The sequence below is a fragment of the Oncorhynchus kisutch genome, linkage group LG13 (genome assembly GCF_002021735.2).
Source record: "Oncorhynchus kisutch isolate 150728-3 linkage group LG13, Okis_V2, whole genome shotgun sequence".
Classification (NCBI taxonomy): Eukaryota; Metazoa; Chordata; class Actinopteri; order Salmoniformes; family Salmonidae; genus Oncorhynchus; species Oncorhynchus kisutch.
Genome location: NC_034186.2, coordinates 55,010,151 through 55,024,550, shown reverse-complemented (window position 1 = coordinate 55,024,550; position 14,400 = coordinate 55,010,151). Strand labels below are relative to the sequence as shown.

Here is a 14,400-nt window from a genome sequence, read left to right as displayed (position 1 = left end):
TTCTGTAGATCATATGACCGTCTGAATTACCAGAACCCTGCTCCCTATAAATAAAATGCTCATAAGTATTCCAAGGAACAAATGTAGCTGATTTGTACTACCCAACCCAACATTATTTGGACAATCAAAGTCATACTGTAATTTATAATGTATGGGCAAGGCTGGCAATGCATCTAATCAATCCCCTTCATTTATTTGCTTGCCTGACATGCTGTCATTACAATGTAGAACAATAACCACCAACATTTTAAAAATAAATATATGCTTCTGTGGTGTCATTGACATATTTTCTTTGGTGTCACTACCACAGCTCAGTCACTCTCCCCCTTCCAACAAAATGACAAATTACTATTCTAATATTCAGAGCAGTCAATGGGGGTCAGTATAAGAAAATGGTCGAACTCTGCGTGTGACCGTTTGGATTATACCTGTGCCTGTGGCCAACACTGTGGTGGCTAAACACAAGAAAGCTTAACAAGGAGACAGTGTGGGCACAGCCAATCTGTCATGTCGTGCAATCCACTGTGCCCTCATTAAACATTTACGTTTACAACACACACCCGCCTCCTCTGTTCTCTGCCGCCGACTGCCGCTTTTCAAGCTAGCTGCCACTCAACCGGAAGACCTAGCAGCAGGTGATCCAAGCCAATCTCAGCCATCCCTATGGAGCTCTAATACACACGCTGCACGGCTATTTTCTGCTTAGACACGTATTGCCGCACGCGTGATAACCTGATAGTACCCTGCTGAGTGCCACATGGCTCTGTGTTATCTGTGGGCGCGCAGATGGTATTGTAAGCTTGGAGCTGTGCTACCTTCATACTACCACACCCGATGACATTCTGTAGGATACATACAATCACACCTAGATCAACTCTCCCATCAGAGGTTAACTGTAACCCTCTATAACAATCTGTGTTACTTGCAGTCCCTTGACATATACTGGTTTTAACGTTTGTGGGGTTTGATTATTTAGTCTTACAGGTGTATTGAATGATAATCGTGGACAGTGCCGGAGAACATTTGCCTCACAAATGACACAGTTCGCCACATTTCCTGTACCTCTTAACTCGATGATTGTTTTACAATGATTTGCATACGGTGCTCCAACTGCCTCATTGTCCATCACTGTTTCAATTTGCATATATGACTAGAGAAATGTAGTCCCTGGTAATTCCATCGTCTGACTCTACAGTACGTCCCCCATGAATGGCAAAGGATTGCAGAGTGATAATGGAATTTGCATTACTATAACATCATCCTATCCTTCAAGTAGAATTCTAAAGCACAAAAATACTATAATGTAGCAGAATAATGTAGCTGTGGTTGTTGATGCAATTGAAAGTCATGCTGCCCGTCCGTCAAAATGACAGCTCTGACCACTATCCCGCCCTCAGTAGCCAAAACCCCCTCCGTGTTCCACTGTAAAACCAATCAGGTCAGCGACCCTCAGATGGAGATCCACATGCATGTACGTGCCTAGAACTGCAAACAAAGCCCTTTTTCAATCCAATATCTTGCCAAGGTCCCAAATCCAGTCTGCTATCTCTACATGTAGACAACGAGATGCGTGGCTTACCGTGGCGTGCATTTGTTTCGCCGTAAACTTCCTGTGTATCTGTCGGCGCAAGAGACTAATTGAACAGAAACAAATGATGTGTTAAGCTCACTATTAATACTGGCATCAACATCATGATTAATTGGATCATCTATTGTGACTAAATCAAGTTTAACATGACCTGTTGCATAATTTAACGCCTTTCCCACAATGCCCTTTGGCTTTGTAGTGGGCTTTAACGACTCAGAGGAAAATAAAGGCCGCTATGCTACATGGGCACGGAAGGCTTCTTCTATTTAATTAGCCACAACACACACACTCGTTCTCATTCAAGATTTATCCCATTTGTATTTACACGCAACGGCCAATTAATCATGTATATTATGCACATTTGCGTGTGTATGCATAGACAGAAAGATATTCACGTGATGTACACAAAGTTGGACACACTGCAACACTTCTTTCGTTGTTTATTCAATAGTACAATCTCAGGAAATGTATATAAAAACACTAACCCAGCTACATGCATGTTTTTAGAAATCAGAGACCATTCGCTCCTTCCTACATGTTGACATCAGTTGACATCAGACATAACAACAAAGACTTTATTTTTGTCATTCCACATTTGCTTCTTTGTTTGACAGGGCTCGGTCACCTACAAAGATGAATGAAGGCTTACAACTGCTTTTAATAAACCCACACGAGTACTGCACCGTTGAGTAATGAAACAATGATTTATGTGAGATTGTGGGCTGACAGAATGAATCAGCTAAAAACAACCGCAGAAGGCTTTGTTTTGCTTGTTGTCTTCCTTAAACCAATTCATTAATCTAACTAGGTGACACGTTGGGTGAGTTGTCAATAGTAAAAAGGCAGCATTGTAATGTAGCATGGTGGGGGTTAATAAATATCTGAAGGAAATACATTTAACCGATAAATAACATTGACACTGTCCATTAATAAAGCAACCCCCCCCCCCCCCGTGTACTATTATTGTTTGTTTTTCAGAAAGGTTTGTTTGCTGTCACTGTCATCTGAGCTCATACCTCTGTTGATTTACATAAAAGCATCCCAGAAACACATCCATGACTTCCATTGGATGTCAAACCGGCCAGCACATTAGCCAATGACACATGGTGATTTTGGTTTGGGATGAACAGAATGCAGCACCACTGCCATGATTCCAATCCTTGGGATGAGGTTGTCAAATTGTATTGGTCACATACATGCGTTTAGCAGATGTTATTGTGTGCGTAGCGGAATGCTTGTGTTTCTAGCTCCAACGGTGCAGTAATATCTAACAGGTAATATCTAACAATTTCACAACATTGTGCACATTTTACTTGTATGGAAACCAATATCCATCCAAGATTCTCATGGCAATCTCAGGTCAGTTCTCTTGAGCAGACTCCAAAGTGTCCTTTTTCCTGTCTGCTGACATGTTCTGAGCCAAAAAATAGAACCAGCTAAATAAATCCATACACTGTAGCAGTGGTGATGCTGTGTAGGCCATTCAAATAAAGAGCAGTAGCACAAGGAGACAGTCTATAGCACACTTACCCTTTACATACTGTGCAAGGAACATACTAGGTCAAAACCTAGTCCTATATCACTGTATTCTACAACCATGATGAGGAAAATCGGTAGACCTACAGTACGTAATATCCGAATGGAACACTGGTGTTCTTGATTACTCTACTGTCAGCCGACATTACTCTCATGGAAGCAATAGACCCAAATACAGTAGAAGTATAGAACACATCTGGAAGCATTCTCCTTTCTACCAAAGCCAAGATAAGTGTTTAGGAATTACTGGGCACAGAGACCTCTTCAGCCAACTATTTAACTGTGAGGAACTGAGTAAACTCAAACCATAAAACAAAACATGGAGGACCGCATGAATTAATCTGCATTGTACTAAGTATATGTTGCCCATAACACACTATAGGGGGCAAATGTGCTAGAGTGCACTGAGTACAGTACAAAGTATATTTCACAGCATGGGATATTGTCGTTTTCAAATGTGCTCTACTGTATTGCCTAGTTAGCTTTGAAGCTCAGACTGAATCACATTGTTTCCCGTAAAACAAAAGTGGAAGACTGAACTCAGTGTGTATATCCTGTCTATTGGTAACAGTCAACTCGGTCAAATCCAATGAAATCGACTTTTTATTGTTGCATGCTTCGTAAACAACATGTGTATACTAACAGTGAAAAGCTTACTTCCAACAATGCAGAATATGATAATGATGACAATAATCAGTAAGCTGAAATAACATACATGCATAGCCTATGTTTACTGTTCATTAAGAAGAAAGCATGTATTTCTATAAGCAACACTTCCTGCCTTAATCTCTTAGTTCCCCCTCAAGGTTACAGATATCAACCTGGATCTGGCTAAGGTAGAGATTAAGTGCTGCGGCACTAGCCCACCTTTCCTAACCCTTTCTGCACCTAGCTATTGACTCGAACCGTCCGACTCCCACCCTCTCCCTTCTCTAAATGCCACTTAAGCTATTACAACTTTTCCAGCCGAGCACATCGTTGACCAGGGGGGCTGAGGACAAGGAGACGGCGATGGGGAGGGACACTCTCAAAAGGCTAGCAGGGCACTGTCCTTGTTGTCAATGTAACAGCCTTTGATGCTTTCATCTGATGCGTTCAAAACCAACTTTAATATGTTGCTATAATTCTATTCTTCATAGTATGTCTTAAATCCTTATATTTGTTGTAAAAAAAAACACATTAAGCTTGATTGTGATCAGATTCTAACAGACAAAAACAGGGTCCCAATAAACAAGACTAAATTATTGAATCTGTAGTCAAAACATCTAATAATTTACAATGTTGAACACTAGCTATAAGCAAAAGTAAGACAGTAATAGTAACAGTCAGAAGGTAACTGGTAGTCCAACTCACGTGTTCCATCAGCTCCTTGATCATGCCGTTCCACTGGCCCTTGTCGTCCTGCGATCCGTACTTCCCATCAGGCACCAGGCGGATCTCATAGGTGAAGCCCAGGATGCTGGCCAGCTCCTTGAGCAGGTCGATACAGAATCCCTCGAAACGGTCGTTGCCCACCAGCGCCTTGTCAGACTTCTTAAGCATGACATATGGCTCCTCCTGCGCAGACACAAAAAAATCTAATGGAAACCAGCGTTGAGGTCAGCTTTTTCCATTTGTTCTTCGGGACACGCACCTAATTGAGGCAAAGTGATCTGAGCTGATAAGTCGTTTTTGGACTGATAAGTGCTGATAAGACAGGGAGACTCCAGTCCAATGTGTGGTTAGCTGCACTGTATGTTTAAATATGGATGAACGGAATAGTTTTCCTTGCATTAACAGAATGTACAGTGCATTCGGAAAGTATTCAGACCCTTACTTTTTCCACATTGTGATATGTTACAGGCTTATTCTAAAATGTATTAAATAAATAGTTTCCCTCCTCAATACCCCACAATGACAAAGCAATTTTTTATTTTTATTTTACTGCAAATTAATACCCTATTCAGGCTCTTTGCTATGAGACTCGAAATTGAGCTCAGGTACATCCTGAGATGTTTCTACAACTTGATTGGAGTCCAACTGTGGTAAATTCAATTGATTAGACATGATTTGGAAAGGCACACACCTGTCTATATAAGGTCCCACAGTTGACAGAATTGCCTGTAGAGCTCCGAGACAGGATTGTGTCGAGGCACAGATATGGGGAAGAACACCAAAAAAATGTCTGCAGCATTGAAGGTCCCTACGAACACAGTGGCCTCCATCATTCTTAAATGGAAGAAATCTGGAACCACCAAGACTCATCCTAGAGCTGGCCTCCTGGTCAAACTGAGAAATCGGGGGAGAAGGGCGTTGGTCAGGGAGGTGACCAACAACCCGATGATCACTCTGAAGGAGCTCCAGAGTTCTGTGGAGATGGGAGAATCTTCCAGAAGGACAACCATCTCTGCAGCACTCCACCAATCAGGCCTTTATGTTAGAGGTGCCAGATGGAGGCCACTCCTAGGGAAAAGGCACATGACAGCCCGCTTGCATGAATGCCAAGTCTTACGTCTGGAGTAAACCTGGTACCATCCCTAAAGGGAAGCATGCTGGTGGGAGCATTTTTCAGCGGCATGGACTGGGAGACTAGTCAATATCGAGGGAAAGATGAACGGAGAAAACTACAGAGAGATCCTTGATGAAAACCTGCTCCAGAGCGCTCAAGACCTCAGACTAGACGAAGGTTCACCTTCCAACAGGACAACGACCCTAAGCACATAGCCATGACAATGCAGGAGTGGCTTCGGGACAAGTCTCTGAATGTCCGGACTTGAACCCGATCAAACATCTTTGGAGAGACTTGAAAATAGCTGTGTAGCGATGCTCCCATCCAACCTGACGGAGCTTGAGAGGATCTGCAGACAAGAATGGGAGAAACTCCCTAAATACAGATGTGCCAAGCTTGTAGCATCATACCCAAGAAGACTCGAGGCTGTAGTCGCTGCCAAAGGTGCTTCAACAAAGTACGGAGTAAATGGTCTGAATACTTACGGAAATTTCCTATTTGGGCTTTTTATTGTTAATAACTTTGCAAAATTTTTTAAACCTGTTTTTGCTTTGTCATTATGGGGTATTGTGTATAGCATGATGAGGGAAAAAAACAATTTAATCAATTTTAGAATAAGGATGTAACGCAACAAAATTTGGAAAAAGTCAAGGGGTCTGAATATTTTCCAAATGGTATGTCGACCGGAAAATCTAACTGATTTAAGTGACGGTTATGGTGTGCAATCTGAGAAATGTACAGCATGCAATAGGAAGTCTCGTTGATATACAATAGATGGTGAATCTAGGCACTCCAAAATAGCCACTGCAGCCAGCCAACCTTCCTTGGCTGTTCCGTCTCCCACATCCCTGCGATGCAGTTTATGGTCAGAGAGCCAGTGGTCTTTACTGCCCTCTAATATTCACCCTGGCTCCTCATAATATCAGGCTGAAGAAAAGCTTGATTAGGAATAGAATGCTTCAATGAAATGGAACATGCCTGAAATGTTTCTGTCTCCAGGTATTGCCTATTGCCTGCATGAACAATGGTTAAACTCTCAGAGAAAGGTTGGCAGATGGCTCGGAAATGTCCCTTTATTTAGTGTCTGACACTTTCTGTCTGCAAAATAGGGCTCATAGATATCCCACTCTGCATTTTTTTAAAGACATGGTTGTCCACTTTCTCACGGGCTATTTATTCATTGCTTCCGATGGTCAGACGTGCAATTAATGAAGTCTATTCATAAGCAGAGTAATTGGTTCTACAATAAAGGTGACCTCTGCAGTTTGTATTCCCATCGGACACGTCTTTGTGTGACACAAAGCTGCTAGAAAAGCAATGAAAGAGGGGGAAATAACCAGTCATAACACGGGTTTACCCCTCGGTCAGAAAAACGTGTGTTTCATAATGGTGGGTTTAGCTGTGCTTATGGTGGAAAAGAAATGGATTGATGTATATTATAATAATGCCGTGGGAAAATATGGAAATCACTGTTGTTTCAAATCATGTTGTCTTGATGGTAAATGCCTTGAAGGGAGGTCTTGGTGGAAGAATCAAAACACGTCTAACACCCCTGGTCTAGCACATCCTAGTCTGACACTTAACAGGTGTCCTTTTCTACACCCAAAATACCATCTCAGGGACGGAAAAATGTCACGTAAATAATTGGTTAAAATCCTAATATGTAGCTAATGGGCCGTTGGCAATTAGGACCTTACCTTTAAATAAATGATAACCAAGGAATACTTGATAATAATGCATTTAGATAGAAAGCAAGAGCTTAGTGGAAAACTTTGTTCAAGTTGTCCAATTATCTTGATCCAAAAGTGTTGAGGGGGGGGAAGAAAAATGTCATTACCATCTGTTTCTAGCCTTCCCAACTCTTTTAAATTCCCCAAGGTTTGGACTCAAATCAAAGTGTTTAAACCAGTTTCACACTCTCTAGCGCAGCATGGGTTTACATAAGAAAATGGGGAAGGAGATATGCAGACACAGTTACAGGCAATGGAGTGAAAACAATTCATGTGAGAGCTGGGAAACACATTAAATATCTTAATCTCTTCGTAGAATGCGAGAAGTTATCGCCATAAAACTGTCAGACGTCTTATTCGCGGATCGCTGCGATCAGTTTGATGCAATGTCATTAAGCTCAGAATGGATCAAAAAACACAGGCACTGATATTAGTGCTGCTGATGCTCTATTCTCATACTGCTTTTACAATCTAAAAGTGTTGATTTCTAGAATACTCCTAAACCATCATACACTGTCAAAAGATGCAGGTGATCCCATGCAAGTGGCTGATTTGGACCTAAACCTTACTGCTGGATTGAAAAGCATGTCCAATGGGAAATTTCCATAGGCAATGTTTTTTAGTCCATGAATAGGCTTAATCTGGCTCAAACTGACCCTGAATCTTATTATTTTGTGTATTTATTTTTGGCTGCAGCTCTAAACAACACCTGCTTTATGGTTCTATTTCTTGTCTTTGTGATTGAAGTTGCTACTCCCCATGGTTGGCACCAGAAGGCACTGATTATATCTCTTCTAAACCTCCCTCGGTCATAATTACAGCCTTGCGCTCCAATCGAGGCTTAATGAGAGTGTTTATCATTGTTGATAACTTGTGTGTCCGTCCAGAATAAGCTCGTGGGGGATGTTCATTGTCAGCACCTCAGTGATAGCTCCACAAAGACCCTCTAACCTCCCAGTTCACAGGCGTATGAATACACAATATACGATCTGCAAATGAATGTGGAAAGCTGGTGGGAGAGAACACCTGTTTATTTCCTAACATGTAATTAATGGATACTTTATAGACTGGTCCAGTGTGGCTCCCTGTCTTCTTCTCTACGGGCTCCTTGCACTGCAAGTGCCTCACATCCCCATGGTGATCTTAATGTGACATAATGATGCTCTACAGTACATCTCTTGACAATCCAAGCTGGATTTAGATTGGCGAGGTAAATTCCAGGTGGTGTTCAGTTCATTTACTGTGATTCATTTGACAGATATCTCTGATTTCCCGGTCTGAGTGGTGGTAGCAGAGAGGGCCTCAATGCCAAACATGTTTTTTCAACCTTTTAACATGGACCATGTTTAAAGATGTTATTTTTCCAAATGTAAATTATACATAACTAGCAAGGGAAAATTGGTTTCCCGGTAAAATACTGAATGATAAGACACTGATATGTAAAGTACCATCTCCTAAGGTAATGTTTTGAGTAGCTTGTCAAGCAGAAAAGCTCAAATCTGAGAGAGAGAGAGAGAGATCTTTCACAAAGGGCTGATCAAAGTCAGCTGACCTACCAGGATGGTGGTGATGACCAGGGAACGGTTGGCCAGCGAGTCTGTGATGTTCATCCCTTTCCGCTTGGGCACCTCGGTGATGTTGAGACCTCCGGACGCACTCCACTTCCCCACCTGTGGGAAGATGAAAAGTGTGTAAGAGTTCGACTTCACCTTTCTACTGCGGCAACTCATGACCCTGACATCACACAAGCCTTGCTGCATTAGCGCTCACCGGGACACATTTCCATTAGCTGATTGGCTGTGTCACCTCTGGACACACTATACGCCATGAGGTTATTGGGAGAGGTGGTGGTGGGACGTGGAGGCAGGTTTTAAATGAATTGACATTGTCGGAGAGAGAAGTCTTAAGAAATCAAATTGTTCTGTTGGGAATGATGGAGTTATGATGGATATGTTTCACTTCATCCTGGTGTTATGGTTTGGAACATAAGTAATATGCAAAAATGTGAAATTTGTCTAGAATTTAAACAACATAATTCAGTAGTAGTCTCTAAGACTAACACGAAAACATTGTGTTGTGTTCTGCAACTTTAGTGTATCAAAAGATGTCAGACTCTCCAAACTGTCACCTGTCACCACCTCTGTTGGCCTTGTTCTAAAAATACCAATACCTTGTGAATATCATAGCTTGTGAATTGTTGAAATGAAGAGGGAGCACAGCCTTTTCGAACTCCTACAACAAACCATTCTTTTCACTTGCAACGCTTCTCTGATAACACACACAATAGGTAATTGGAGCACTTTTCTGAATGCAGGAAAAGAAGATAGGTTGTTCATTTCTGTGTGGTATGTGTGTGAGCAATGTGGAAAAAAATTGGGAGAGCAATCAAATATAATTTCCTGATCAATGTCTTCCATTTAGACTTCCATTTGGGCTTCATAATCTACTCCTTTCGCTGGTTAAAACACATGCAGAAACCAGAGCATTAAAAATAGCAAACTAGATAAGCATCCTAGCGTAATTATCATATGGTTATTTCAGGTCTGGTATTTTTGCAGTTTTGTGCCCTTAGGAATGTAGCAAAACACAAATCCTACAATTCATTTTGAAAAGAAAGCCCAGCATGGGGTTGTCGGCAATGGAAATATAAAAGCTTGAGAATTCTGGCAGAGAAGTTCTGCTCTGAGTAATCTCACGAAGATAAATACCAAAAGATCAGAGCAAATACAAGGAGTTGCACTAGAGTAAGGCCTTCTGGGCAAAAAAAAAACCTTCCATACTGTCGTGACAACTCTGGAACATATCATTACCATAAAATAGTCAGTCCTGTAGACTGTCGGTAACGATCTAATTTTGCATGCCTACTTCGCAGTCACTCGCTTTCCCTACTCTCCTCCTTCCCATCCTCCTCTCTTTCTCCTTCATGGGTAACTACCAAAGTGCCATTTAATATTCACAGGGCTGGCTGGCACTCGAGGTGGATCCGTTTAAAAGGTACACAAACACGCTGCATCGCAGCCAGCGTGAAAAACACCTGATAAAGTCCTTCTGTTTGATCCACTGAGGAGCATATGCTCAAATTTGAAAAGCATATTAGTTACAGCTTGTGTGAAACAGCTCTCCCCCCCCCCCCCCCAAAAGCAACTGAAGAGAAGAGCTGCTTAAAAAAATATCCATGTCTTCCACTCTGCATGCCAGCCTAGTCTTACTAATTGTGGCCAATTAACTCAATTCATTAAATGTGTATAGCCAATGAAGCAATTCAAAAGTTATTTACTCGTGCCACTACAGGGAAAAGAGAGCTTCTGACTTTTTTCCCTCTTTTATATTAATGTCAGTGGATTTTCCACTCCGACTGGAAACCTCTCCTAATTCCAGTATGAGCTCAAACTTGGGTTAATATTCAATTAGGGCAGATTAGGCCTAAATGTCGCCATCTTTACTGGCTAGAACAGTTAGCAAAAGCCGATTTCCACAGATATAAAGAGACAAAATCCACTGAGTACTGTGGGATAAGTAACAAGCTTGAGACCAGGGATGTAGAAAAGCACACAGTAGGCCGACATAGCATGTCTTTCATGCTGGTTTTAGCACACTAAAGCTGTGCAAATAGAACAGTAGACCCAGGACAGCAGAAGAATGCGATTCGGAAATAGTTTGGCGCATTGTGGTTGTTCCAGCCTGGAGCTGCAGTGGTACTCGGAGCTGACATGGCCTAGCTATTATACAGGCTCATACAGGCTCTGCCATACGGGAGCGCTTGAGGAAGTCATAATGGCACTTATCTCGAGTTAATGTTTCCATAATGCATGACAAACCCATATCACCACAAAGCAGTTATAGTCCGCAGGGTGCTACTCTGCCTTTTAAAATAACACAGGAAGTTATTATTATCCTTCTTCATTGCCAACTTTTGACTTTATTTTGTGGGTAAAAAAGTGAGGTTTATACACCTCATTAGCAAACAGCATTTCGGGCAACAACTCGAATTACCATTTGAGACTTGCAATGAACACTTTAATGTCTTCCCTCATCCAATTTGCTTTATGATCCATTAACGTATGCTTATGTTTGAACAGCCCATTGGCTTCCTTGTTAGGAGGTAAATGATACTGTCAAATGGAGACCGTTGTGCATTATTTGTTCCATATTAAAGAAGAAAACTGGAATGGATTTCAGATTTTCACTCTAGACGATTTAACAGGGGATATGCAAAACAAATGTTACGTCCTAAGAGAGAAAGAGAGTGTACTGTATTGTGGAGATGATAAATAAATATGTGTATATGTAAAATCACCAGGGTATGGGCTTATTGTTGTATTTTTTTGTATGTACTTTACATTTCCAATCATGTTCATAAGTGAAAACCTAAACTATTACGTAACACTATACTTCTTTAAAGTGTTGTTAGTTTGATAGTTGTAAACATTGTGGTCTGAATGAGGTGTGTTACCTTCTCCAGGCCCTCCTCTTTCAGGCTGATGATGTCCAGGTCAAAATCTGTGCGGAGGCCACTGGTCCTGTTGAACGACAGCCTGCCCGTCAGGCCTTCCCAGTGAGACTGCAGAGAAATACACACAACCACACATTAACACTCATTCATTAAAGCATGTGAGTACGCACACATGTAAAAACAAACACCAAGGCCACACACACACACACTGGGCTGCATTTATTTTTTTATTACATTTCACATCCCAACACCTCAGACACATTTTCTCCCAGACCACAGTGTTAATTAAAGACCATGTCCTTCACTTGTTTCCACACAAGGGAGAAAAAAACACATAACTGCCCATCATTATGATCGACTGATACCCCCCCCCCACCCACCCCCCCCTCCCTCCCTCCCTTCCTCCCACCAGAGCCCTCCTCCTGTTTCTCCGCGCTCAGAGAGATGTGTCTGTTACCCCTGGCGATGATGGAGCTACTGATGAAGCTATGGAGCTAACACATTCCCCTCACTTATACTCCGGGCTCTGGCCTTGTGATGTTCGGTACACTAGGCGTCGTGTCACCATGGCATCATGTTCTACAGCCTTAATCTGACTACTCTGAGTCACAGTCATCACACACTCTCTTGTGAAATGAAACAAGAGCTGATTATACGACTCGCCTGTTTCAAACAGTCTTATTGTGAACAGTGCACAGAAGGGCGCACCAGTTTCCCTTTTCAGTAAAAATAGGACACAATGACTCACTGTGAGTTTTGCCATCTGTAAATAGGTTATGAATACAGGGAATTTAGCTGGAGATATAACATTAACACAGCTTTGAGTAGTTCATTACTTTGAGACACTATCCATGAATAAGAGATTTATCCAGATAACATTGCTTTTGTTTGTAAAAATGGATGTTCCATGATTACAATGTTTCCTTCTTCTCCAAATGTAATTGCATTTGTCAAATGGATTCAGAGACAAACAGTACGGCATCCACCATCTCCTAATATGGATATCACACACAAGATCAAACATCAACATCAAATGAAAACAAAACGCTCAGCATCACCTCTTTGATGAAGTTCATGAAGCGTCCGCCGAACCTCCATGGCTTGTGGCGGTGGCACTGCAGCGAGTTGACCGTCATCTGTGGTGCGTGCTGGTAGGAGACGGACACGATGTGGACCGCGTCGTACGTCAGAGCAGCATCTGTCTGGAATAAAGGGGGACATTATTTCAGCTGACGGGCTGTGGACAAGGGGAGTCCACTCCCTTCGCACCAGTAGCAGCAAAAAGTGTTTGAGAAAAAGCTAACAAAGGGAAATCAAAGCGCTCAGACGTTTCTTTATTTTCCAGATAGCATGCCCGAGAAAGTGAGCTCAATTCCTTTTGTAAATATGTATATGAAGCTTTCCGGGCGAGTAAGACGAAATTAAAGGCAGCCTACCTTGATGTTTGTGTCACCTAGATTCTATCTCTTACGGAGTTCCTGGGAGCAATTAAAAGTGCATACTACACAGAGCGAGCGCACTCCGTTCCATAAAACCCCTCCTTCTCCATACAGAAATAATGAGACCTGTGAGAGTGCCGTGTGGGTGTATCTGAACCCCAGTCCAATCCATTAATAGATAAACAAACAACGAGGGATTGCAACAATATAATATTCATATTGAATATACCACGCGCATGTATAACTCTTTATCTCCCATTAGCGACGCTCGCTTATTAAGTTAGAGCGTAAAAGGAGGCTTTATTGGAATATCAGGGATGGGATTTGTGATTATTGGATTTAGACCATTGTGATGGGATTTGAGAATGATTAGGAGCTCCCCTGAATACATTGAAAGAATTAGTTCAGAATTTAGTAGACTGTGAACATCCTGCTTCCAAGTGCTTCTTATCTGGCTTTATGATGATAATAGGCCCCAAAAGGATCACCATTGTCATTATTATTGACATAATTGGTGGTATGTAGTAAAAGTAGTAATACTGTTACTAATAGTAGAGATATATTGGTAGTACTGTTACGACAGATGAGACTATAATATTCTATCTGCATTTTTTCCCCAAGATGTTATTGACATAAAATGTTGAGAGTAGGGCTGGTGAAAGACACACGGTATATAGATATCAATATGATGTCTTTCATGCTGATTTTAGAATACTATCAGCCTCAGAGTTCCACAACAGAAGACCAAAAGCATACCGTCATGATCCCCTCCAGGAGACCCGAGTCGGGCTTGGGAGGTATCTGCCTCTCTTGGGACCACTTCTCAACGATGGACGCCACCTGAGGGTTGTCCACGTTGAGGATGCGGAAGCCGGTCATGTTGACGCCACAGAAACGGTAGGGCTCCAGGTCGATAGCCATGAGGTCCTTCAGAAAGAGGGGGGTGAAACAAAGAGTAGATGATCTTGTTTAGCTTCAGATGGCTGGGATTGGGACCTCGTTGTTACAGTTAGAAAAGAGAGGATAGAGAGGGTGGTAAAATGGGAGATGCATTAAAGTGAAAGAGGGGATGGAGCTTTTGAAAGAGGGGATTGAGCTTTGAGCCGTCTGGAGGATAAGGGTATGGTGTTTTGAGTGTAGTGTGTGCCTCAGTCAATGAAGCCAAA

The 14,400-nt window shown here is 42.0% G+C and overlaps 1 protein-coding gene across 1 annotated transcript in view; it reads right to left on the bottom strand.

The window, feature by feature from the left end:
• The window catches only part of LOC109901764 (glutamate receptor ionotropic, kainate 3), a 112,378-nt gene that overhangs the window by 24,460 nt on the left and 73,518 nt on the right, over nt 1-14,400 (bottom strand). The window contains exons 6-10 of the mRNA XM_031786587.1: nt 13,991-14,161; nt 12,854-12,997; nt 11,796-11,903; nt 8,899-9,012; nt 4,478-4,681 (exon numbers count right to left, since the gene is read on the bottom strand). Of these exons, the coding sequence (XP_031642447.1) occupies nt 4,478-4,681; nt 8,899-9,012; nt 11,796-11,903; nt 12,854-12,997; nt 13,991-14,161 (741 nt within the window). The remainder of the gene's footprint in view (nt 1-4,477; nt 4,682-8,898; nt 9,013-11,795; nt 11,904-12,853; nt 12,998-13,990; nt 14,162-14,400) is intronic.